Source organism: Erigeron canadensis, chromosome 1, assembly GCF_010389155.1.
Source record: "Erigeron canadensis isolate Cc75 chromosome 1, C_canadensis_v1, whole genome shotgun sequence".
NCBI lineage: Eukaryota > Viridiplantae > Streptophyta > Magnoliopsida > Asterales > Asteraceae > Erigeron > Erigeron canadensis.
Genome location: NC_057761.1, coordinates 52,316,943 through 52,342,257, shown reverse-complemented (window position 1 = coordinate 52,342,257; position 25,315 = coordinate 52,316,943). Strand labels below are relative to the sequence as shown.

Here is a 25,315-nt window from a genome sequence, read left to right as displayed (position 1 = left end):
TATGTTTCGTTGAAAGCAGCATGGTTGGATCAGTGGTAAACACCCTTGCCTCTGGAGACAGAGGTCATGGGTTCGATCCTCATCCCATGCAAAGGTTGGAGGGCATTTTCTACCATTTAGGTAGAAACTGGAAGCAGCCTCTCTACTTAGGTAGAGGTAAGGTCTGCCTACATCTTAACCTCCCCCATACACCATCGAGGTATCGGGGCTCAAAACCCGCGGAAGGCGGCACTAAGCAGTTACTTACTTACTTCATATGTTTCGTTCTTTAATTTGAACTTTATCTATTTTTGATTTAACATATTTTGATTTTTCTTTAAGACTTTGATTTATATATTTTGAGACTATCCGTCCAGTGTACGAGTATGAAAACTAGTTATAGTATATATGATTTAACTTAGTAATGAGAGTTTGATGCACACTACTTCGGTTGACTTTCTACGGAAAATAAAAATTGGTATTGAAATTAAATTATTCATATGCATGCTTAAAATATTACGAGTACTACTTAATTAAAAATATTCTAAATATCTTTAACATTACATTATAACCTAATTTTGTTCATGTGATTAAAATGATATTAATTACCCATAATTTTTTACGACTAAAAACCCAGTATAAATGTTGAAGATGCAATTCACAATAGGTGCTTTCCATTCAAAAACATTATCGTATCGTGCCAAAGATTGTTGGTGTAATAAGAAAATGGTAAATGAAAAAAAAGTAAGCAATATTGAATTGTTTATTTTGTGAGTTTTGAGTTCTAGTACTGTACTAGAAATAAACACCCACGCGTTGCCGCGGAGCTTTTATAGTAACGTCGTGGACAATGATTCATTAAGCTTAAATACGTTGCCGCAGATTATATTACACACCTTGCGGCGAGACTCAATTAGATTATCTTTTCAGATGACAATGTTTTGGTACAAATTTGATAAAGTCACCAACATTTATTTGACATTGTAACAATAAAGCATTTTATTGATAGGCTAAAATGTAAAAGATAAAAACTTTAGGGAGTTAAAAGGTAAAGACGTAAAAGTTGATGGGCTAAACTGTAAAAGGAAAAAACTTTGGGGGTTAAAAAGTAAAGAGAAAACTTTAGGGAGTTAAAATGTAAAGTAGTAAAAGCTGATGGGCTTAAATTTGGGGGTTAAAAAGTAAAGAGAAAACTTTAGGGAGTTAAAATGTAAAGTAGTAAAAGGTGATGGGCTTAAATGTAAAAAGTAAAATCTTTAGGGGGTTAAAAGGTAAAGAGTTAAAAGTTGCATGCATGTATAGTTGTACCATGTGCATAGAAACTTGTAAAAAACCAATTGGTTTTTAGTATATATATAAACTAGGTATTTTACCCTCACGATGTGCGGTTATTTAAAAATGCTGTTTTAGTTATATGAATATTTATAATAACTTTTAATAACTATACATTATTTAGGCATGTACATATAAATCTATATTATCATTAAATGGAAATTTTTACATTTATTGAAATAGATAAATTCAAAATATAAACTCTTATTATTTATGAAAATCTTTGCATTTATATAAAAACATACGTTATCAATATTCATATTAACTATCACATATTATACTTCATGCAATACTAATCAACATAAAATGAAGTTAAAATGTAAATATAATGTAAAATCATAACGATCTTTTATTTTTTGCAAAATGATATGTGACTTATTAGAATTTCATCACACTCTTTCAAAGAAAATAGTTTCATAAAACTTACTTCATCAAATAATAAAATTCATAAAAGTTGAAAAGCTTTAATTAGATTTAGTTAGAAACTAAATTCAAATTATAATTAGATTACAAAGAACAAACTTATGATTCAAATTATGTTGAATTCATCTAGTAATTGATAATAGTTTTTATAAAACGTAAAATCACCACCACGAAAAGGATAAAAAACTATATTACAATGTGATATATAATATTGGTTATATTAGATAGTAAAATTAAGAAATAAATAATTTGAAAACCAAATATTTTCTAATTTTAAAAATAGATTTTAAATTCATACGGTTTTTATTATGATATAGAATGTGATTTTTTACTTTTATTTTTGTAAGATTTTGTTTATATATAAATTTTATTTTTATTTAATTTAATAGTTTTAGATAATATAATTTTGTAGATTTATATATTATAAAAAAATATAAAGATGTCACATAGGATAAAGACCTATGTGACAATTTTTAAAAATAACTTTAAATTGTAGAATGCTTTAAAATGCTAGAATAACTATTGTTTTAATATTTATATAGATGTGATGGTATATGGGGATTTGGGAGGTTAAAATATAAATAATTTAATCTTTATTTAAGGTAAAAAGTTAACTTTTAAGTTTTATTAGAATATAAAAAATATATATATCTCTTGCAAGATTTTTTCCCCCCTATAATCCTTTTTAACTAGTTTTCTTCTTCTACAAAAAATTACATTATCATCAATGTAAGATTACGGGTAAAGGCACTTACTTCTTCCAATTGGAAACCAAGGTTTAATTCTTCGTTAGGGTAGTTTTAGTATTACTTAGTATAGTTAATTAGTAGTATAGTATATTTATTGTTATATTTTTTTAATTTCATTATTCGAACACCAAACTCATCCACTTTTTGTCTTATCTTGGTTGGTACTTCGATCAACTTGCAACCACATTTCGTATGTATAAAAGTCTAGCTATTCATATCTAAAAAAAGATACGTATATGTTTACCAGATAAAGATAGAATTGGAACTACCAACAAGTTAAAATAGTCAAACCATGTTATTTTAAACTTTTATGAAAACTTATCATATATTGATATAGTGTAACTTTTCTTATTGGGTGTTATATATTACGAGAGCAAGTACCCGCGCGTTGCGGCGGTGAGATGGTGGTGTGATACCTAGGTCATAGAGTATGATAGGTTATAGGAGTTGATCTGTTAAAGAGTATGATAGTCAAATGTCTTAGCGGTACGGGCTCCGCCCTCGGATTTAAAAATTTGTCGAAAGTATATCGAATGACATCTCTAATGAAAGAGCATGAAATTTTAAGAACATCCATACAATTTTTATAATTTATCGATGTACAGTTTTTGAGATAAAAGATTTTGAATGAATTGGAGGAATAAATGATTTATGGAGGAGAGAGAAAAAAGATTATTGATTGAGATTTGAGGAGAGAGAAAGGGTATTATAGTTATTTTAGATAAATATATAATAGATAAGAAAGACATTTTGGGGAAGTACTTAAAATCAATATTGAAAATTTCAAGTTCAATGTTGAAAATCTAGGAAAAATCTGTTTTATAATATAGTATAGATTATGGGTTCATTGAAGAAGAAGAAGAATAGTGGGATATGAGTTTAATGAAAAGGTTAAAGTTAGATTATACTTGCTTAAGGCTGACTTTCAGTTTTCAAAAGTATATCATGCTATAGTAATATTTATAACTTAATCAACCAATTAACTTCGATTAAATATTATATCACGGGGATGTTAGTGTGCATTAGGTAACACTTTATAAGAATTCAACGCGTTATTTCTAAAAGGAGCTTCAAGCATTGAAAATTAATGAACTCTTCGTTTTACAAAAGAGCAACGGATTATTTTTCAAGTATATCTGTTTAAAATAACCAAGTATGATAGTCTGTAATGATTGGCTAATAATATAGAAAAGGAAACAATATAATAATCACTGGAACATATATGTTGCAATTGTTTGAAAACATGTGAATCTTAAAGTGTGAACAAATTTGAGAAATTTGACAAATCAGTTTGCGTTTATTTTTTGTGAGAGTGGACCATCGAAGAAGACTAGAATTTCTAGCAATTTTTATTAGAAAATGAGGCATTGACAAACAAATTATGTTCTTAATCATCTACTCTTTTGAGTGAAACATGATCGAAGAAATATAAAATACAGCATAGACAGGGTTCATCATTTAGATCATGTCAAAACTACAAGATTATTCGAGATATAATGTTTAGCAGGGTAGTCTCCTTGGATCGGCAATGTCTCTGGCTTGTATATCCTAAAATGAACTAAAGATCGATCTTAAAATGTGTTTCTTCTTATTCCAGTTGATCGATCTTATATATTAAGGCACACCAAAGATCTAAAACAAAAAGTCATAATCATGATAATCGTTCACAAACAATACTTGTTTTAAGGTATTTGGTGTGTGTAAATTAATGAAGCTTTTGGGTGATAAAATGTTACTAAATTATGACCAGAAAACTTATCAATGTATACCCATGATTTCGTGCTTATACACGAGTGGTACTGCTACATAAAACAACAAAGATGAAAAGAAAATTGCTTATAGTTATGAAAGCTGAAAAAAAATTCTCCTAATAGTCGTTTAACAAACACAAAGTATATAAACTATCAAAATTCAAAGCACTATCACAGTTTCATTGGGTTTAAGTTTGAAGCCCAAGCAAGGGTCAATGGGTTTAAGTTTGAAGCCCACATCGCAGCCCAGTCTACAAAAGGGTAGCGTTTTGTTAAAAACTAAAAACTCAAAATATTCAACTTGGCATTGTCCAACTCCAATAATCTACGCCTCTACGGGTACAACTGTTTTGTTAGGCTAAAAAGTAGTATTAGGATTATCTAAATTTGATCCAACTTTAAAGTTGATCTAAGTAAGATTACTAACTTTCACCACTGGATTAAATCCAACGGTCAAGATGAAAAAATGATATTTAAATCTTGACCATTGGATTTAATCCAATGGTTAAAGTTGATCTAACTTTACCTATAAAGTTGGATTTAATCTCAATCCTAAAAGGTATGTGAGGGGTGAAAACCTCATATTCCTTTCCCCCTTATACTATCTAATAAAACAAATAATCCTTTTTTTTTCCTTAAACTTTCTAATATTAAAAAACCAAAAATACCATTTTCCTTTATTCACTAATTTAAACATTTTCATCTAATATACCTATAATACCCTTAATGAAATCATTTACAGTATAGATTCCCCAACACTTAAAATAAATACAATACACCTTTAACATCAATTACTTTTACATTCACCACTATCGTCACTCCATCACCGTTCCTACTTCCGTTCCCACTGCCGTCCTCAACACCGTCACCACCGCTACCTCCGCCATCATTATCTCACCGCCGCCGTTTTGTGCGGGCATAAGTTTGATATATAAATAAATGACTCCCTATATTAGCCTAAACTAAGTTCCACATTGTTAGTTAATATGAAATACGGTCAGTGGCGGCTCAATCAAATTGGAGGCCTAAACCAAGTTTTTATTATCGGGGGCCTTTTCAAATAACAAAACTATTGATATTCTAAACAGAGTTTACTTTTTTCAACAATGCAAAAAAAAAAATTAACAAATTTCAAACACAAAATTGAAATGATAAATCACTCATAATCAATAGACATGTTATTTCATTTAACATTTTATGTGATATCTAACCATATAAAATTTTTTCCATAAGCTTTGAAAAACTTGTCTCCATTGAAGCAACTATCATCTAATTGATAAAACTTATTTCTCTAATACTCGTTTTCACATAATCATATACATAACTAGAAAAATATAAGGCATTCGGATACTTGAGGCCTAACTTCACTTGCTTTACCCTTGAGTCACTACTGAATACGGTCATAGTTTATCCAGGCTAGAGGTGCAAATATCAGTTAACCGGTTTCGGTTATTTTTTTTAGTAACCGAAACCGGTTAATAACCGGTTTGTGTTTGGAAAAACCTTAACCGGTGTAATCGATTTCGGTTAATAATAACCGGTTAACCGATACCGGTTAACCTATTTCGGGTTTTTTTTTAACCGTTAATATAATAGGCTGCTGTTATGATGACACGTTAATGCAATAGGCTAGTGTCTTCTTATCTTGTGTAAATAATAAAATGACACGTTATGTATATCTTATGATAATGATAATATCTATATCTATCTGTATTATATATACACACTCATATATATCCACATATACAAACGATTACAAAAGACACATATTTTACAGTTCACAAAAAAAAAAGAAAAAAAAAAGAAACCAGAGCCATTTGTTGCAGATGAAGCACGCCCATTTCCAAATAATAATTTCAAATGTAAATACTAATCGTAATTGAAGTTAGATTTGATTTTGATTATATTGATGGACCACGGATGAAGAAATGCAGCAACAGAGCATGTGGGTATTAGAACAGAGCATGTGGAATACAAAAGAGCATGTGGTATTTTGATAATAGTTGGTTATTATTATTAACCGATTATAGGTTAACCTATAATAACCAATTATAGGTTAACCGATTAATAATCGGTTCTCGTCATGGAATTGGTAATCGATCAAGAATCGTCGGTTTTTATTAACCTATGATCGGTTTGTACTCTCTCGGTTACTAACCGGTTAGGTTAACCGGTTTCTAGCCGGTTCGGTTAAGTTAACTGATTTTTTTGTGCATGTCTAATCCAGGCTAATACATGTCTTGTTTGTGTTTTATTTACCTACTGTAGTCTCATGATGATTATATTAGATATTTCTAGAGTACCATATCTACACTACTTTGCTGACATCACACTTCTAGAAAATTAATTACTCGTAATATTTTGCCAGCGATTATCATCAATTTCCTTTAATAAAGCTATTAATTAGGTTAGGTCACCAGAAGAGAGTTATGGTTTCCCAAAAAAAAAAAAAAGAACTGATGCCCCATTTTGTACCTTTCATAAGGTTTGAGATAAAAGTCAAATCTACTATCTCGGGAAAATTATATATCTTGATTCAACATCAATTTTCAATGTAATTGTAATTTTTGTCTCCTAAAATGTGATATCGTTCTTCATCTATCAATTACACAGAATTTATATATATAAATTTAGGTAACTTGATTTAGACTTTCACATAATTGCATCCATCATTTACACAGAATTTATCCTTTTAATAATGCTTTTGATACTTTATTAAAGAATTGTTTCAAATCAACATACTATATACTTTTACAAAAATTCTTTGTGGGAACAAAAAAGGAGAGAAGCTGTGGATTGGTATTGTACCATGCCAAGTCCACGCCCATCATTATATATCTCTTTTTTCTTTTGGGCTTCTTTTTTGTACCAAGACCAAAGTTTTGTATTTACTGTGGCTTTTTTTAACTTCAAATAAACTTGTTTGTTTTTGTATCTGGACTCTGGAAAGGGTTTTGTCTAAATAAATAGATCGGGTATTCGGGTGTGCTAGGTTTACGGAAATAGGACAAGGAATTACTTTCATTCCATTGAATTTTTTTGGTTCATTACTTAAAAATTACAATCAAACCCGGCAATTTAATTATACCCTCATTAGTCATTTCCATTCCCATAGTGATTCCAAATACAAAATCAAACGCCAAGAATAATTTTCTTTAATGAAGATGGATTGCAGCAGAAGGTAAACTAACTTAAAAGGAAGATCATATTAGCACCAAAAACCAGCAAGATTGGATCAAAGAGTTTATACCATTATCTATGGAGATAAAAGGCAAGGACCCGATTCTCTCTCATAAAACCGGACGTTTTTTTCTACGTTAGGTAGGGTTAATGTTGTATATATCTCACAAATTTAAAATAGAAAGTTGATAGGTATGGCAACGTGCCTAACTGATAGACTAAAAAGATAAAAGCATAAAAAAGACAACAGTGACACATAATTATAAAGGTGAACAAGGCTGACCGTGATCACCTTCTCGAAATTATTCACAGTATTATAAAATCACTCAAAAAGAATATTTACTTCAATATATAAATCCTCCATGAGGCTGTTTTTCCATTTATTTAGGGTCATAACCATACAGCGAAAATTATTACCTATTCGGATTCAGATATAGCCATTTTAGGTTCAAAGTTATGCATAATAAAAATTGTAATCCAAATGGAAGTGATTATACTACAAATATAAACATAGATGTTACTCTGGCACTTATAGAATGTAATAAATAATTACTTTTTAAGAGTATGTAGGCACCTGCTTATTTTTTCCAGCAGAACAATGTTTCCCATACACTCCCTTAGGCTTTAAGGAAACAAGCATCTAATGCTATCTCTCTTTTATAAGTAAAAGTGAGAAGCAATATCAATATCAAGAGGACCCAAAAAGAATAAGCGACTTAAAAGTGATGTTTAGTCATCATGTATATATGACAAAGAAGCAACAAATAGTAGTTTCATTTTATAGCATATTTATACTTACAAAATTACAGTGACATAATGGATATATAGTTTACTCATGTGTTCTATCATAATAACAACAAAAATGCCAAAAAATCTCAATAGAGTGGAAATGGAAAAATGCAGAAGAAATCGAACAGTAAATTATATATGTAACACATGATAAAAAAAAAAGAACAAATACATATCAAACATATGTATCAATACGTAGGATAGTAGTACCCGTTTACAGGTGGAACTCCATAAGGCATCATGGGTGGTTGTCCTGGAGCGACATATCCACCACCATTGATCTTGGTCAAACTACCTTGACCCTGCATTCCATCCCTAGCATATTGTTGCCAAACCATTTGTTCTTGTACTAGTAAATGTTGTTTCTTTTCTATGTCTGCCATTTGGACATAAGCCGGAGGTGGGACACTTAATGAGGCTGCAAATGGGTCGCCCCCGACTGCTTGAACAGACCCATCAGGAGCCGGAAGTGCTAAAACGGGCGTAGCACTTTTCCCTGGTAGAGCAACACTGCTAGCACTGCCACCACTTAGCTGAGATGTGTTCGTATGTTGTCTTACCATTCCTTGGTCATACATACCATTCAGTAGTAGTGGGTCAAGCCCACCACCCATTGTTGCCCTCTGTTTCTCTAGATTACTGGTGGTTTCCACCAGAGCAAGTTCCCAATCAGCTTTCCCAGCTTCAGCAGCTGGATTCTGCCAGGCAGAAGTCACCTCGGTTTCCCCATTGGATCCAAAAGCTTCCCAATTTCCATTCCCATTGTTTGATGCTGGACCCGCAAACAATGCCAAGGCAAATCTATTTCCTTGATCGTCAGCTGTTAGAGATTCCTCTCTTAGGTCCACTAAATCACCTTGCGGTTTAGGTGGAGGTGGCTCAACCACAGGAGGTGGTGGTGGAGGAGGAGTTTCTGGTGCTGGCAATGCCTTTATTTCATTCATATCAGGAACCGGCTCTTCTTTTACTGGTTCCACAACCTCTGGTTTTTTCTCCGGGCTTTTCGTCACTTTTGATCTATCTCTCACGAATTCCTCCAACGTCTCAAGTAACTTCCCAGTTATCTTTTGAACTTCTGGATACTCCGATGATCTTGCAATACCCATATCCTTGCACCAATTATAAAAACCAACAAGCTCATCAATCTGCTTTGCAGCACTAGCATAAGCATCAAATGCTTTCACACAATCATGATGTTCCATATCGAAGAACCGATCAAGCAAAACCGCTAAAACCTCACATATATCAGAATAAAGTTTGAAACTTTCTTGCACAACAGGGTACAACGCAACCAACACCATCCTACTGTTCCTTGCCAAGCCAGTAGGCCTGCAAGACAATATACGGTCCAACAGTCTCTGTAAATGCCCCATCTTCCCAAAAATCTTCTCGGATGTCATATCCCTCAACGGAGTAGCAACTTTCTTCTCCTGAGACGACCCACTAGACCCCTCTCTCACATCCCCATAAGACCTCACTTTCCTCATGTTTCCATACCCAGGTTCATCACGAAACTCATTATAATCATAATCATTCCCACGATTCTGCGGTGATCTCCACCGATCGTCCCTAGATTTCTCATTATCTCCACTGCCCCCACCATTTTGCTTCCTCTCATAAGCAACCATATCCAACCTCTGATCCAAATAAAACCCATAAGTCCTAACAAAAGTGGAATGGTCCCACGAATTCGAATGTGCCTCATCACGAAAATCCGCCATGTTAAGCAACCTAGTCCCTCTCCTGGTCGCATACATTATCTCCTGCTGGAAGACCGAGTCACCATCATTCAACAACCTATGAATCAGAACCAAACATTTCAAAGCAACGATCCAATCACGAGTCTTGCTCAACCTCTTTGAAACCGCATGAACACAAGCACTCACATAGCCTCGTGAGTATGACGTAAGCTGTAAAATCTCACGAATGTATTTCTCACTGGCCGGATCATCATCGTGGCTAGTCGCTTTTACTATAGCGACTTCTAACTCCGGTGCCATATTACTAGCCACTTTGGCGATTCCAATGCTTGTTTGGTCCTTGACCGCCCCAATCGCCTTACGAAACGGTGCCATTATTGCTAATTATAAATATTCTTCTTCTTCACACCAAAAACCTAATAATCAAAAATCAGATCTATACATAAATATCTAAAAATTCAATAGACTGTAACATTAAATAATCAGATCTAATGTTATAATAATAATTAGTTATTTAACAATAATAACAACAATAACTAACATATATATACAAAATGATTAAAATCACATCATATACTTGGCGATAAATCTAGAAAAACCTACATAAATCATAAATAAATCTCAAAATATAAATTCACTAAATATCAAATTTCAATTTTAAAAGAATAATAATCAAGCACAATTTATTTATTAATTAAAAATTACTCGTAATCATGAATATCATAAATCTATACTACTAAATTATTACACAAGGAAATCATTAATTAACTTTAGAAGAAGATGAATAAAAAAAATTCTGATAACAAATGCAGTTTGATTAAGTGATTAGAATTAAGTAAACTTTGAATAATAATAAAGTTCTAAGTAATATATAAAGGAAGATGAGACGAGCAAAACGGTACCGTTTGATAAATCTGATGGATGGTGAGCACAAAAGAGTTGACCACCGGGAAAAGAAGAGAGAGATATAAGTTGACTTAGCTTAAGGATGACTAGATAGATCTGAAGTTGATACAGTAGTACTGAATGAATGATATATCTGGTGATGAGCTGTAATTTGGTGCAGGGGAGGGAGAGTTGGGGTTGGTTTGAGGATCAGATCCACACACAGAGATATATATAAAAAAGAAAGAAAGTATAAGTATATATTTATTTATATTTGTAATCAAAAAGCAGACAGAGAGAAACAAAAAAAGAAAATCGGGCGGTGTCCGAAACGGGTTTATGCGGGTTGGCGCCTTGGCGGTGCGAATTTCTTGTGTGTAATAATTCTATTCTTGAGGAGATACCGTGTTTGGTTTAGCTGGATTACTCAATGGAGTATTTGGATACGGTTATTTTAAATGAAATATTTGTATATGATTTTTAGAAATTATGATAAAAATATATGAGTGCAATATTTTATTTAAGCTGCTTATTTATTATGATAACAAAATCTTGTAAGTTTTAATCCAATATTGTGTTGTTTGGTAAATTAATTTGTTTACAGGATTGGTATAAGATATGTAATTAAAAAAGAGTTTAATGTGTTAGGTGGGAGACATAAGTTTTGCTATAATAAGTTGGTGCATTCACGCTAGTATTTATATGTTAGGTAGTAGGGTAATGTACGTGGTTTCGTAATTATCTGTGTCGATTATATAAGATCTAACCTTAAATAAAAAGACTAAAAAGTAAAAACCCAAACCCGAGGAAAAAAAAAGGGAAAAACCATAAAAAAAAAAACATAAAATGCAAACCTGAATTGAAAAGAAGAAAAAAAAAAAAACAAAGGCCAAACTGCTCCAGTATTTATTTAACGAAACCCAACAATAACCTTCAAAGTTCAAACAGATTATATACTTTCACAATTGTGTTATATAATGTCAAACTATTATGTTGTTTACCTGTGTCGTACGCTTACGATACAACTACAAAAAAAAGAAAATAATTTACAGTGGTTTACGAAAATAACATGAACAAGTCGAACACATGATGATTTTATCTATATGTGAAAAAGCCGACATACACGTGTGTCCGCATGTGGAATGAGGTATACATAAACCGATCATGTTTTCTCGTGGTATTCGAATGTAGTTTTCTAAAATGTAATATTTTGTTAGTTACTACTTTTTCTAAAGCCGACATATCAAGCTATAAAAAAATTCTAAAGATCTATAAAAAAAAAAAAAAACTAAAAAGTGACACTTTATTCACTCTATATTTGCTGCATTTAAATTTTACTAGCATCATGACGAGTAAAAAACTTTTGATGTTCGATGATAGCATGCGGTAAACACGATTGACGATTTCTTGCATATATGCATTTCGAAAAAGAAAAGAAGTCAATTTTTCGGCTTAGAATATATATTCATAAGTTGATTTCTTTTTAATTGGAAACTTAAGCTATACATAGTCACATAACTCACACATCATAATGTTGTGGAAAAAGTTAATTTACATTTTCATGTATCACATATCTTTATGTGATCTTTGTAATAAAAATATAAAAAACATTCTAGAGGATTAAGATATATGTTAAAAATTTTATATTATAAACAGTACTTAATTTTGTTTTTAATGGAGAATGAAGAAAGTTGGATGTAACATTCGTAGTTTCGTACCTCTATCCGAGGGTGGAGAGTGCTTCGTGAAGACCTCCGACAAAATTATGTGATATTATAAATGTAGAAGTATAAAAATATATCTGACTTTGACAAAATTATAAATTGTTTTGAAATAAGTAATTCAATATAACTAATAAATATGATTTCTTATCAACAGTATGTAATTCGACACACACAAAAAAAGAAAAAAAGAAAAAAAAGGTATATATAACTAACAAGACATGGAACAAGATCAATACTATTTACAATCTTATTGCGACTAGATGGAAATAAACACGATATAAGGCCATAAATTTATTGAAGTAAAATAGCCAAGCATGTACACACAAACAACACGAGTTCTATATTTACTACAAAAGACACAAGGTCGGCCATTATGTCTAATTTTTGGAGACATACGATAGAAAGAAGAAAGGTTACAAACGACTAGGCTGCAAACAACCTAGACGGGAGTTAGGCCTTTCTTAGGGGAATCGGTATTGATGCGTACATGATCTGGTGTCTTTCTTACCCACCACAAGTAGAAAACAGACGCTGTTATGGTAATCACAGCTACACCTCCAAGCGTTATTCCAACAAGTCTTCCTACTCGTTTCGTGTTATCATTTGAAGAACTTGAACGAGTAGATACTAGAAAAATGAAACATGATGATTAAATTTTTAAGAAACTACATTTGGAATTATGGATGGTGTGATGTCAAAAATGTTTATGGTTTCTGGTCAAAACAAGTCATTTTTTGTATGAATTGAAACGAGTTAGTTTTTCTAAACATAAAAATATTCCTATCAACTATTGTTACAAAATTGTATTATTTCGGGTAATAATTGAATATAGTTTTGTATAGTAAAATTACACATTGGGCAGACTTTTGACCTGTTACTTTGATCGTTCCATTTTAGGCTATTTCATTTTTTGTGTTTAAGATAACAATACACCCAAATCGACCAATCCATATGTCGAGGCTGCAACTTATCTTCTAATTTGAGCATTTTATGAAAACATTGAAGGGGGCTGTTCAACTGGGTTCTTATGTTTTTTAATCAGATTAACATATATTTCACATAAACTATGCATTTGAGGAAACTAACCTTCAGAAACATGAATAGCTGAGACTAACGGACCAAATGTGCTTTGGAACGGAATGCAGCAAGTACCTTTCCCAGCCCACCTCATATGTATGTCCATGATTGTATTTGTTACATTAGCTTCAAACAATTTAACCAATGCTTTATTTGATCCGCGTGCTTCATTCATTATGTTGAAATCTTCAGCAACTCTTTCACCCTATTGAAGTTTGATCCAATGTGTGTCCCATTTTTATCAAAAATTTAGTGTAAATAGTATCTGATCGAGATCTGTAACCCATAAAAAAGGGCTATATCCATTCGAGTATTCACATCTGATACACTCGGATAAGATTATGGATACAGACATGCATATGTATCTTTTAACTTTAAACCAGATGAGACAATTTCGACCCAAGTTAGAGACGTTTTATCTTGGGTGGTCAATTTTTTATTTATTTATTAAGTTATTATTAGAATTACATATATAGTTTATGTACTAATAAAGTTTAATAAATTTGGATAATTTGTTTTGCGTCAACTCAGTCTATTTTGACCTGTACTTGTTTTTTACCCAAACACATTATGACTTGTTACCCAACTCATCCCTTTTTGCCACTTCTAGGTTATAGGATAAACTATGTACCTGGATATAGATGTCGAATAAGCGTTTTCCAAGTCCTTTCCATGACTCAGAATCATCCATTTGTATTTCAGAAAAATGGAGTTCAACATTGTACCTTCCATTTCTCAAGCCCAACCCGTAATACCTTAGCGAGTTTGGCGAAATTCTTGCAGTTTTATATAACTCTGAGTCTAAAGTATTTGTTATCTGAGAAGCTGTCTGTGTTATATATTGGGGCCCATTTGGGTTCGATATGAAACTCCCAATGTTGCTTACTGCCCAGTTATTATTTGAGCTCGTGTAGACAGATGAAGCCCCCAGGGTTTCTGAATCATCATCAAATTTAACACCATATGTGGATACTTTGTTCGAACCACCACACTTGACAGCAAAAGAATCTAAAAAGTCAAAGTCAAAGTGTTGAAGTCAAACAAACTGATTTTCAACATCAAATTAACATATATGGCTTAAGATTTCATATGGCCTTTCAACATTCAAGTTAAACTTTATAAGATTAGTATGACTGTATGAGTATAGTATGAAAGGGTTGAAGCTATAGGGATTAGGAAAATGCGTGACAAATCTGATGTTGACTCTTGGTCCCTTTAAGTCCTTAACCTTGAAGATCAAACATTGCTCAAAGGAGAACTTTACAGTATTCGCAATAAAATGATGGTAAAGAGAACTTACTAAACGGAAACTTTTCTGTACACTTGCTATTTCTTATCAGGCAACTTGAGATTTCGGATGCTTTGCTGTACGGTAAAAAGTTAGTCTATCTATATAAAAGATTCCAAGAAAATGGGAGCATATGGTAGGATATAGTTTACCTATCTAGTAGGTCATCTCCATTCACCAAAGTTCCTACAACATTTCTGTATAAATATTATAACACATTGCCTCTTTTCAATCATTCAAATGAGTAAAAACTATAGTATTATTCAACTCACAATGATCGTCTAATCTTGGCAAAATTAACAGGCAAATTTCCAGTGATAGAATTGAAGGAGACATCTCTGTTGCAAGATCGTGAATAGAATAAATGTATGGAAGAAAAGAGGTGACTGAATATGTCATTTAAGAACTTACAATGCCCGAAGCTGTGGAGTTATGATATTGGATGGGATCTCCCCATTTAAGCTATTGCTTCCAAGATACCTGAAAATTTAAAAATGATGAGTATTCAAACAACTGATTGTGACGTTTTAATGTGAAAAAGATTGACAGACTTACAAGAAGTGCAACGATTGTGAGTATTGGAAAGATTCTGGTATACCACCAGTTAATTTGTTGAAGCTCAAATCCCTTCATTATATTTTCATGATCAAGAACATAAGACAAGAATTACAAGATTATGATAGTACCCAGAGATATGTTTTATCTCTAGCAAGTCAAACAAGTATAATATAAATATATAATATCAGCTTAAAAAGAAAACAACTTAATTGGGTTGTGTGCCACCAAATTGTATTATTAACCATAACACCCCTAAAACCATTCTATTCAAAAGATCACAAATCATCAATAAACTACCATATTTGTAATCATATTTGACATGCTTTATTTATAGCTTTGGACAGAATAATTGCTTCTAGACAACATAACCAGACAAAACATCCATGAAAAATAATTTGTTTTAACCCATCCACCTGCCCGACCCACCCATTTTGCTTCTTCTAGTCCAATAACATGATAACATTTAGCATACGGTACAAACAGAAACATGGTATGTATAGAAGGAAACTTACAGAGTTTGTAAATTAGCGAAGTTGCCAATTTGTGGCGGAATTTTGCCGGTTACTAGAGAACTTCTCAATGAACTTCAGAGTATATACAGGTTACATCAATTATTTACAAATTAGAAATAACTTACACATAGGAGTTATCTACTTTAAAACAACATACTTTGCTTTTTATTACTAAACAAACTACCATTCTTGCCAAAAAAAACACTACTTTTTTTCAAGAATGAGTGGCTTTCTGCATTGAAAAGCCAAGTATGGTGGTTCAAAGCAGAAATTACTCCCTAAGACAAAAGTACTAGCAAAAACAAACATAAACAAGAAAGCTGTCATACAGAATCGAAAGGCTTGACAAGTTAACCAGGAAATCAAGTGTCGAATCTCCACCACTAAGATCACCAATTCTCCTATACAGCAGAAGAGCGAAAATAATAGATTGTATTTATTCACTTACAAGCAGAGTAATCCTTCAAAATTTCTGAGTGTTACAAAATTGTTAAAAACAATCTTACAGGTCTTCTAGTTTAGTTAATGCAGCATAACTGCCGGGAATCGGGCCTTCAAGAGCCGTTCCTTCAAGTCTCCTGAAGAACACAAGCAAGAATTTATTACCAGGAAACTGAAACTTCATAGCCAATACTAGAGGTGACATTATTGACCCATTTGCCTAAATGGCTTGATTTGAATTGTATTTTATCTTATAGTGTCAAACAGGCAATACAAACTTGGCTAAAATTATAAGAGGACATAGAGGCCGAAAGTCATGCAAAATATTTCCAAATGCATAAGCTGCATAGACAATTTTATTAAATAACAGTTACATTAAAATGATCTAGTTAAATTATGTTGACCTGACATTTTTGCAGGGGTTAAAAATGACCATTTTGACCCGAACCAGTTCTCATCCATTGCCCAGCCTGTCCACCCCACCCCGCCCATTTTGTCACCTCTAACCATAAGAAATGACAGGCAATTATGCATACAGCGTTGTTAGATTCGTAAAAGTTCCTAAGAACTCTGGAAGCTTTCCAGTAAAAGCATTGTCTGACGCCCACCTGGTGAAGCAAACAAAATGTTTAATATTAGAAAGTTTTTCATACCAGAAGATTAACAAATGTTTATGGAAGCACTAAATTACAAAGTGTGAAGGGATTTCAAGTTTGATAATTCTTGGGGTAACAGGCCACTCACTCCACTGCTATCTATGTACCTGGTTTATGAACAGCATATTGTATCAAAATTTAAGAAATATAGACGAATGCATTCCTTAAAAAGGATGAATAAAAAGTGAAAGGAGTAGCTAATAAGATAAAATTTACAGTTGCTCTAAGGAGGTCAACTTTCCTAAGTCAAGAGGCAAGGGTCCGTTGAACATGTTTGAGCTGAAGCTTCTGAAAGATAGTAAAAAATCTTTATTAGTATGAAAAGTAATATAAAAGAATAAATGAAAAAACATCACAAATAATTAAGGATATTTACTAACAGAGATTTCAACTTGGTAAGGTTGCCAAGGTTCATAGGCACAAGGCCGCTAAAATTATTAATGCCAAGACTCCTGATGATGAACAAGAATCCTGTAATGTTAAGTTATATGCTTATTTCACAGCTATAATAAGTTTAGGATGGGACGGAGATGTACTAACAAGTATTGCATTTTGAATAAGTTTCCGATTTCTGGAGGGATAGAGCCACTTAGTATGTTCTGCCCGAGGTTCCTGCAGCCAATTAAAAAATGAAGTTGCATTTCAGTTGCGTGCTCTAACTTTTAAGGTCAAATAAAGTCATATTTAATGTTGAAATGGTAAAATAATTTGTTTTCATGAGAACAGTTGATAACTACATTGGAGATAATGATGGTGTGAATTGTTAAATGTTTAACAAAATTCACATGGCTTTTACACTTAAAAACTTAGCATAAATGTTTATCATTTTCTCACAAGTCCATAAGTTCGGTCAGCTGAAAAAGTTCTTGTGGCAGTTCACCAGAAATGTCCAGAGCATAAATCTTCCTGCATTAGAACTAAAAAGATTAATCATATAATAGTAAATGTACTTATAAAATAAATATGAACATAAAGAACTGACAGGTGAGTTATATGGCAGATATTGGCAGGACAATCACAAGCGATTCGTGGGTTTGCATTGTCTGCAGCCCACGCTGCACCTGGTGTGCACGGGTCAGTGGTCAAGTTCACCTTTGACCTCAACCCCCAGTAATCTATCAGCTTGTTGATAGCAGCCACTATCAAGAGAAATAAAAGATCAAACAGTGTGTTAATAAGTCAATTAACTAATCAAATATCTTTACATACACAGACCTTCACTGGGTTCGGTGGTTGTTTGAGCAGCAACAAGTTTATAAATGGATAAAAGCAAGAAACAGAAGCTCAGAATCCCCATAATTAAGCTTATGAAGTTTCAACTTTTGATTTCTAACTCATCATAAAGCTGTTATATATACCAAGAGCTTTTTACTTCATCTATAGATAATGCACAAGGTACAATTTGAACATCAAAGTCATGTATACAAACACACACAGACAAACAAGTGTTTTAATTTGTCATGTTCACATCATCATATTTCTTTAATAATTCAGTCAGCTTCCTTGATCAGTATCATATAGTAAACAGCAAGTGGCAAGCAGGGAATTAAGGAAATTGAATTTAAGAGGTGTGAGTGAATCTTAATCCAAATCTTGACCATAAGATGTTGAGTCTTTTCTTTATATGCATCAAAATTCTTTAGATATAAACTAAAAAATTTAGTCCTTTAAGTATTTCCTTTTGCTATTTTCGGCTAAACTATATCAATCTGTTTCAGTCCCCGAGCTTGAAGTCATTAGCGAATCTACGTGAATAAAGTGATGTGCATAAAATGGTACTACCCTAATTTTATTCGTTTCCTCTGATCACTATTAGTTATCGACTTGGTAAGCTATAGTACTTGGCTTATCATTTGCAATTTCAGCATACAACATTGGGAACTCCTAATATGTAACAGGTTCATGCTAGTCAAGCATGACATTGATGAGATACACGAAGGAAATGTTTACACAAATTGACCAGCCAACAAGAATACGCCATATGACATACTCAAAGGATGTTGTTTACACAGGTTAACAATACATAGTTGCTAACGGGTAAATGCAAGTAGACAAACCCTTAACTATGTTCTATCTACAAGGAAAAAAGGCTTAAAATGAGCAAATGGAGGGTCCCTAGGAGGTGCTGTGGTGCTGCAACCATTCATATTTAAAAATCGGATTAAAGTATGAATGAAAACAATTTGACAAATAAAAAGGATTGCCGGCCAGGGAAGATAGTAAAATACAAGATTAAATTAATTTTGGGGGGTCATAATCCCAGAGTTGTTTATTTTAGACTTAATAAAGGTCATATAATATAGAAAAATTATTATAAGGGTTGCTTTCCATAACTTTTTGGTCATAGATGTTGATAATCACATAATGACAGTGAAGTAAAACAATTTGATATTGAGTGCCATGCTAATGGAGTAAGAATCTATAATGACAGACTATTATCAAAAACTGTAGAATGTATGTGAAGCTTTTGTTGCAGCATTTTATCAAACAGTTGTTTGAGTTAGTGGACTCAAAAATACTTAAAAATCTAATGGACTCAAAAATGTTTTCTTGGCTCTTAAAAGGTCAAGATAAAAGGCTTAATATAAAGAAATGATGATAATAATCATCTATTATTATGGTGGACAAAAAAATACAATTGACTTTTTGACTTTGTATGTGTGGACATTGTAATTTTATAGTGACCATTTTTGATTCAGATGTATGAGTAGTTACTAGTTAGTTATATTTTCTTTCCCACCATTTCCCTGTCTAATCTCAAAATTTTTGCCCAATACTCATTGCAACTAGACCATTGGATGATGGACATGAAATAAATACTAGTACAGTAAAAAATAAAGATAAAGATTGTTGGAAATGACTAGAAAACAAGCAATTGACATTCTTTCATTATAAACTCACATTCGCCTTCTCTCAACTTCTTTGCAATCCATTGGATGAGTTACTAGTGTTGATCATGGCGTTGGCTAAAACTAGAAAACACGATAAGGTGGCTACGATGAAGGGGTTTAATGAGGGTGAGGCCTTACTGCTATGATCGATTTGGCCTTACTTAAACAAAACATGGCTTAAGTGCTTAACGAAGACTTCTTTTATATCCAACCGAAACAAACATTCAAACAATATTCTACGAATTTATGGACTTCATGTGGCTTAGATTTTAATTTAAAAATTCCTAATCCTTTGTATTATCACTAATAATTCCATTCTCATGCCTGAGTCAAGTCTAACTGAATAGTAGGAGTTCATAATTAGAGTTCATTTACATAACAACAATTTTATATAGATATATTCTTCGACTAGATAACATGATTCCGAATGAGAACAAATTCCCCATATTACAACAAAGATCAAATACAGGAAAACATCGTAATAATAATAATTCCCCATATTTATTTAACATTTAAGATCATTACAAATCAAACCCGGATCCAAAACCAAACTTGGAATCCGAATCCTCCAAATTATAAACAGCTTTATGTAACCGTCATCAATCATGAAAAATATGTATAAAAAACTTATTGAACAGGAAGGACCTTGTTAACAATTTCCTGACTAAGAGCCGCGATCTGCGAATCAAGTGATTTTATCGTTTCCTCTTTTTGTTTCTCCAAACTCGCAAGCGCTTCTTGCAACTCCGCCTCCACTTTCTTCCTTCCTTCCGCTAATTTCGCATCCACTTCAACCGCCGTTTCTTTTTTCATTTTATTCAAGGCCACCGCTATTTCCGCCCTCGCCGCTCGCATTATCGCCGCCGCTTGTTCCTCCAGCTGTTTCACTTCCGCTGACGTGTCTTTTACGCTGGAAAGCTTCTCTTTAATTTCTGAATCTCTCTTGTCCATGAAGTTTCCTAGTGGTGAGTAGTATAATTTGTCTAGTGTGAACATCAAGAAAAGGAATTCGGCCGCGATTATCGGAAGAGTCAAGTCGAAATCGAAGAGCTGAGCCTTTTCGAATTCTTCGGCTAGTGAGGGGAGTGGTGTGGCGGTGATTATGGCGGCGATTGTGGCCGCGGAGGAGAAAATTAAGGGTTTTTTGGTGGTGGTGGTTTGAGGGAGTGAAATCTGTGGGGCAGGGGTAGGGATGATTGGGGAGGGTTTGGGAGTTGGGGGAGATGTGATTAGGGTTTTGGAAGAGGACATAATCATGTTGGCCATGGGTGAGAAAATTGGGGGTGGTGAGAATGGTGGGTGATTGATTTTATTTTTTTTTTGTGAAAGATTTGGTTGTGTGACTGTGAGAGTGAGGAGATTGGGGATGAATGGAAGTGAATGATAGCATGATTTTTGGTGGAAGGTTATCTCTATTGTATGTATGCCACACAATTTGATATTGTGATTTTAGAGGTTCCCAGTTGTCAAGAGACAAAAAAAATAAAAAAATCAAAGTGGATTTTTGTTGTGTGTTTTCTTTTTATTTGAGGTTTGTATAATTTTTTCTTGATTTGGATTAAAGATTTATTATTTTGTGACATAAAACCTCTATGACTTATTTTCTTACATAATTATTACGAACTTTGACATATTAACATTTTAACCGTGCATTCTCGATAAGCAACGTATATAAGCATAGAACACATTCGGTTATCATGCATTACAGAAACATACTATAATGTATAAACTATGTTGTTGATTAATTCCTTTTGGAACATGGACACAATAAATTAATCATACAATTGAACGAACACAAACAATTATATGAACCATAAACCAATTTATGATCTTTGTGTTAAATACCATAAGCATAAGATTGAGAAAAACAAGTAAATAAATACTAGATTTTATATCATTTCAAGACATAGTTTCGCTTCAATTAATGGCTTTCATCCCGTCATCACCCATTAAACAGGTACTAGATTGAGTAACGGTATTCATATGTAATTTAGATGGGGGCGACGTGTGTTTTGACACATATGTAAGCGATTTAACTAGAACATCCCCGTAACTGTTTTCAAACATTTCCTTTGCGCACACCTCCAATATGTCAACTAGTGAGATCCAAGCCTCGAACCCCTGAAGATGTATATCGGTGACCACGACTAAGGCACCTTGATGGGGATATGTTGATAATATATATCATTCCCGTATTCATAAGAATACGCTCTTGATCATACATGAGATGAAGAAATCATGTTAAATTGATCATGGTAATTAATTTGATCTAGTTTATGGACAGTGATAAGAGACCACATGGATGATTAGTGTAATTTACAATATTAATAAGATTAGATAGGTCAATTAATTTATTGAATCAGCAAACACATGTTGTCGTTCAAAAAAACTACTAACACAATTGGAGTTATCTTCAAATTAATTTATGAATCAGCAAACTACTAATTTATTGAATCAGCAAACACATGTTATCTTCAAACGACTACCTATCAAATCCCTCCTCCGTTTTTGATCACTCTCCAAATATTGGTGTTCTCGTATCGCTAGCCCCAACTTCATCCCTCTTTGCTCTGACCAGAAAGTCTTCATTAGACAAACAATTGGAGTTACAAATGTCAGATATATAGACATGTAAACCTTGCACTCGCCTAGCTAGAAGCCTTGGGTACATCGAACCTGGAGTTGAGTTACAGCATAGGATTGACCTAGACACTGTTGGTACATGTAATGGTATCATATGTCTGTTGGAATCCGTGATTAATCTGTGGAACTTTTCAATTAGGCGTAAACTAACCCTTCCCCGCCATCCTTCTTTCAAAGACACTATTGGCAGTATACGGTTTTGGTATTGACCCAGTCACCCATGATTACAAGGTTGTGTCCATACTGGCTTCAGATATATAGCTGGTGTTGCACACACTGATGATTCCTTTATTTACTCTTTGAAAACAAACTATTGGGATTCGATTATTTTTTCACCAACTACTCCGTTTATATTTACATTTTCAAAGCCATGTCTTTTCAATGGAACACTAATTAAAATGGCTGGTCATTGGCTTAGTTCACGAACCACTAACAATCATGACATTCAGTTAGTGAACTCATGCTTTTGGTACAATTTCATTGCCAATTTCTTTGGGAAAACGGGACGAATAACAACCATTAATGGTTAGCTGTGGTTTCCTTGAAAGACGGTTATGATAGGATTTGGGTGATGAGTGAGTATGATAATGCTGAATCTTGGTCTGTGGAGTTACAACAGCCAGGGTCTCGCAACCTATCATCAATGGTAAATTATTGATATACGATTTCGACAGGCTTCAAGTTTATAACCCCCGGACAGGGTTGGTTACAGAACTTTTGAAATTCAGACATCGTTGTCACCGAGTTATGGAAAACTACGTTGAAAGCCTTGAATTGTTAAATAAAGGGACTACTTGCGGGGAAACCATCTTCTCTTGGATAATCGAGAAAGAATTCTTGTATCAGAATACTCTGGTTTGAGTTATAAGTAGTATTTTTCTAGTCATGAAGCCATGTTTAAAATCTGACTTTAGCTACAATAATACTCCGTAATTAACATACTTGAAGGTCGCTCTTTTTTTCCTTGTAGATAAATATTTGGGCAACAAACAATATTATCTATCAAGTTTTTCTCCCCTATGTTTATTGTTTAGTGATAATGCTACAAAACCAACAAATGCAATATATATCTGTGTGTGTGCATTTTGATTCCATTTAGTTGTCATAAACATTCATTTGTTTTGCAATATAACAATATGATTTATACATCCACGCTCACACTCCAAAACTATATGGATCGTGCCTATACACCAATATTGTTATCACCACCAACTATATGCAAACTCCCCCCCTATTAAATATTTCTGTCTTTGAAATACATTATTTGCCTTTAGACTTTATTGTTTTTTTTTGCCGCGGGTACCATCCTCGTCAATGAGTAAACTACAATTGTATCTGTTAGTTCAAATAGTCACAACCCATAAATGCTATTTCAAACAGTAACCAGTTGGATAACCAAAACTTCCAAAATAGTCATCATATGGTGGTGGTAATGTACTTAACGTATCTCTGTTTTCATGGCTATCCATATCATCACTTGGAAACATTCGGCCAAGTCTTATGGTTGAGTTCACAACATGGTCATTTCCCTTTGTCTGACCACCTTGTTTTCGTCGCAAAAGCAAGCCTCTCGCCGATTTGGATTGAGATTTCTTATCAGCGCTATCGTGGTTACAACCTTTATTGACTTCATTTTGGAGAAGGATTTGCTTATACTTCATATATCTACATACACGTTTCAGATTTGTTTGATGACCTATCCAAAATTCCTCAAACTATGCTCATGTATTTTTCCTCAATTTCACAAATGTGCAAATGCACGTGCCCAAAAGGGTAGATAGGTCGGACAGAATGATGGGTTACAAACAAAACGGGTCATCTCTATATTTAAGTTGTATTAGAGTTTTATCCAATTTTTATTCTTATAATAATCTACAAATAATTAATGTATCAGATATAATTGAGAAATATTTGATTTCGTAAAACAATTATTTATTTTACAAAAACACAAAATAATGAATTTTGGGCTGCACTGTAAACAACTTTCAAGTTTCAAGTTCCTTAATTTGAAGGCAATGTTCTACATTATCAATAAATACAACCCAAATGGATGCACAGTCAAAGCATTGCATCTAATTATAAAGCTTACCCCTCGGACTCATGTGGAATAGAATGGAAATTCTCTGATGCTTCACCTGCTAACATGTAGACGGGGGCACGTCGAACAAACTGAAGCTGCACAATGAAATTAATGTTAATTCTTAACGATGTCACCTTTTATTTTAAATCAACAAACATGTTTGAGGTACATCTAATTAAGTAGCCTAAACACAATGTAATACACTAGAACACACCATATATATGGTTATTCACTGAAGCACATATATAAAGGAAACATTCCATGTCAAAGACCTACCTGATCACCGTTCTTGATCCCAAAACGTGTAATAGGATCACTGTCACGAAGAAGCTTCATACGCTCAAAACATAAGCAAAAATTATCCCATACATGTGACCTAAAGAAGAACACAAACTAATATAAGCAAGCTAGCTACTCTTTCAATATTATAGTTTCAAGTTAAAAACGGAATAAACGGGTAACTGAAGAAGGTTTTCCTTGTTAGGTTTACTCGGGGATGACGAATTATTAATTGACTCAAATGTAATGGTCTAACCGGATTTTTTTTTTTTTTTGGCTAATGGCTTGTTTCCTTGGCCATCCCCAAGTAATTATATTCTTAAGATGAGTTTCAAGATTGAAACTTCTTGTGAGGAAACAAGATCCAATCATTTATTC

The 25,315-nt window shown here is 33.1% G+C and overlaps 3 protein-coding genes across 3 annotated transcripts; all 3 read right to left on the bottom strand.

The window, feature by feature from the left end:
- Window positions 1-8,312: 8,312 nt before the first annotated feature.
- Window positions 8,313-11,038, bottom strand: LOC122602533 (putative clathrin assembly protein At2g25430). The gene is made up of 2 exons (XM_043775140.1): window positions 10,806-11,038; window positions 8,313-10,319 (listed from the first exon to the last, which is right to left on the bottom strand). The coding sequence occupies exon 2, from the start codon at window positions 10,276-10,278 to the stop codon at window positions 8,392-8,394; it is 1,887 nt and encodes a 628-aa protein (XP_043631075.1). The 5' UTR covers window positions 10,279-10,319; window positions 10,806-11,038; the 3' UTR covers window positions 8,313-8,391.
- A 1,737-nt stretch (window positions 11,039-12,775) lies between these two features.
- On the bottom strand, window positions 12,776-18,606 carry LOC122585991 (probable LRR receptor-like serine/threonine-protein kinase At1g56130). Its single transcript, XM_043758107.1, has 19 exons — window positions 18,260-18,606; window positions 18,027-18,183; window positions 17,879-17,950; window positions 17,585-17,656; window positions 17,425-17,496; window positions 17,261-17,332; window positions 17,080-17,151; window positions 16,925-16,996; window positions 16,454-16,525; window positions 16,277-16,348; window positions 15,948-16,019; window positions 15,433-15,504; window positions 15,289-15,357; window positions 15,150-15,215; window positions 15,030-15,074; window positions 14,890-14,954; window positions 14,221-14,597; window positions 13,599-13,794; window positions 12,776-13,139 (listed from the first exon to the last, which is right to left on the bottom strand). Exons 1-19 carry the CDS (start codon window positions 18,339-18,341, stop codon window positions 12,952-12,954), a joined length of 1,965 nt encoding a protein of 654 aa, XP_043614042.1. The 5' UTR covers window positions 18,342-18,606; the 3' UTR covers window positions 12,776-12,951.
- A 1,811-nt stretch (window positions 18,607-20,417) lies between these two features.
- LOC122610922 (ATP synthase subunit b', chloroplastic) lies at window positions 20,418-21,313 on the bottom strand. The gene has a single exon (XM_043783878.1). The coding sequence runs from the start codon at window positions 21,199-21,201 to the stop codon at window positions 20,563-20,565; it is 639 nt and encodes a 212-aa protein (XP_043639813.1). The 5' UTR covers window positions 21,202-21,313; the 3' UTR covers window positions 20,418-20,562.
- Window positions 21,314-25,315: the final 4,002 nt, after the last annotated feature.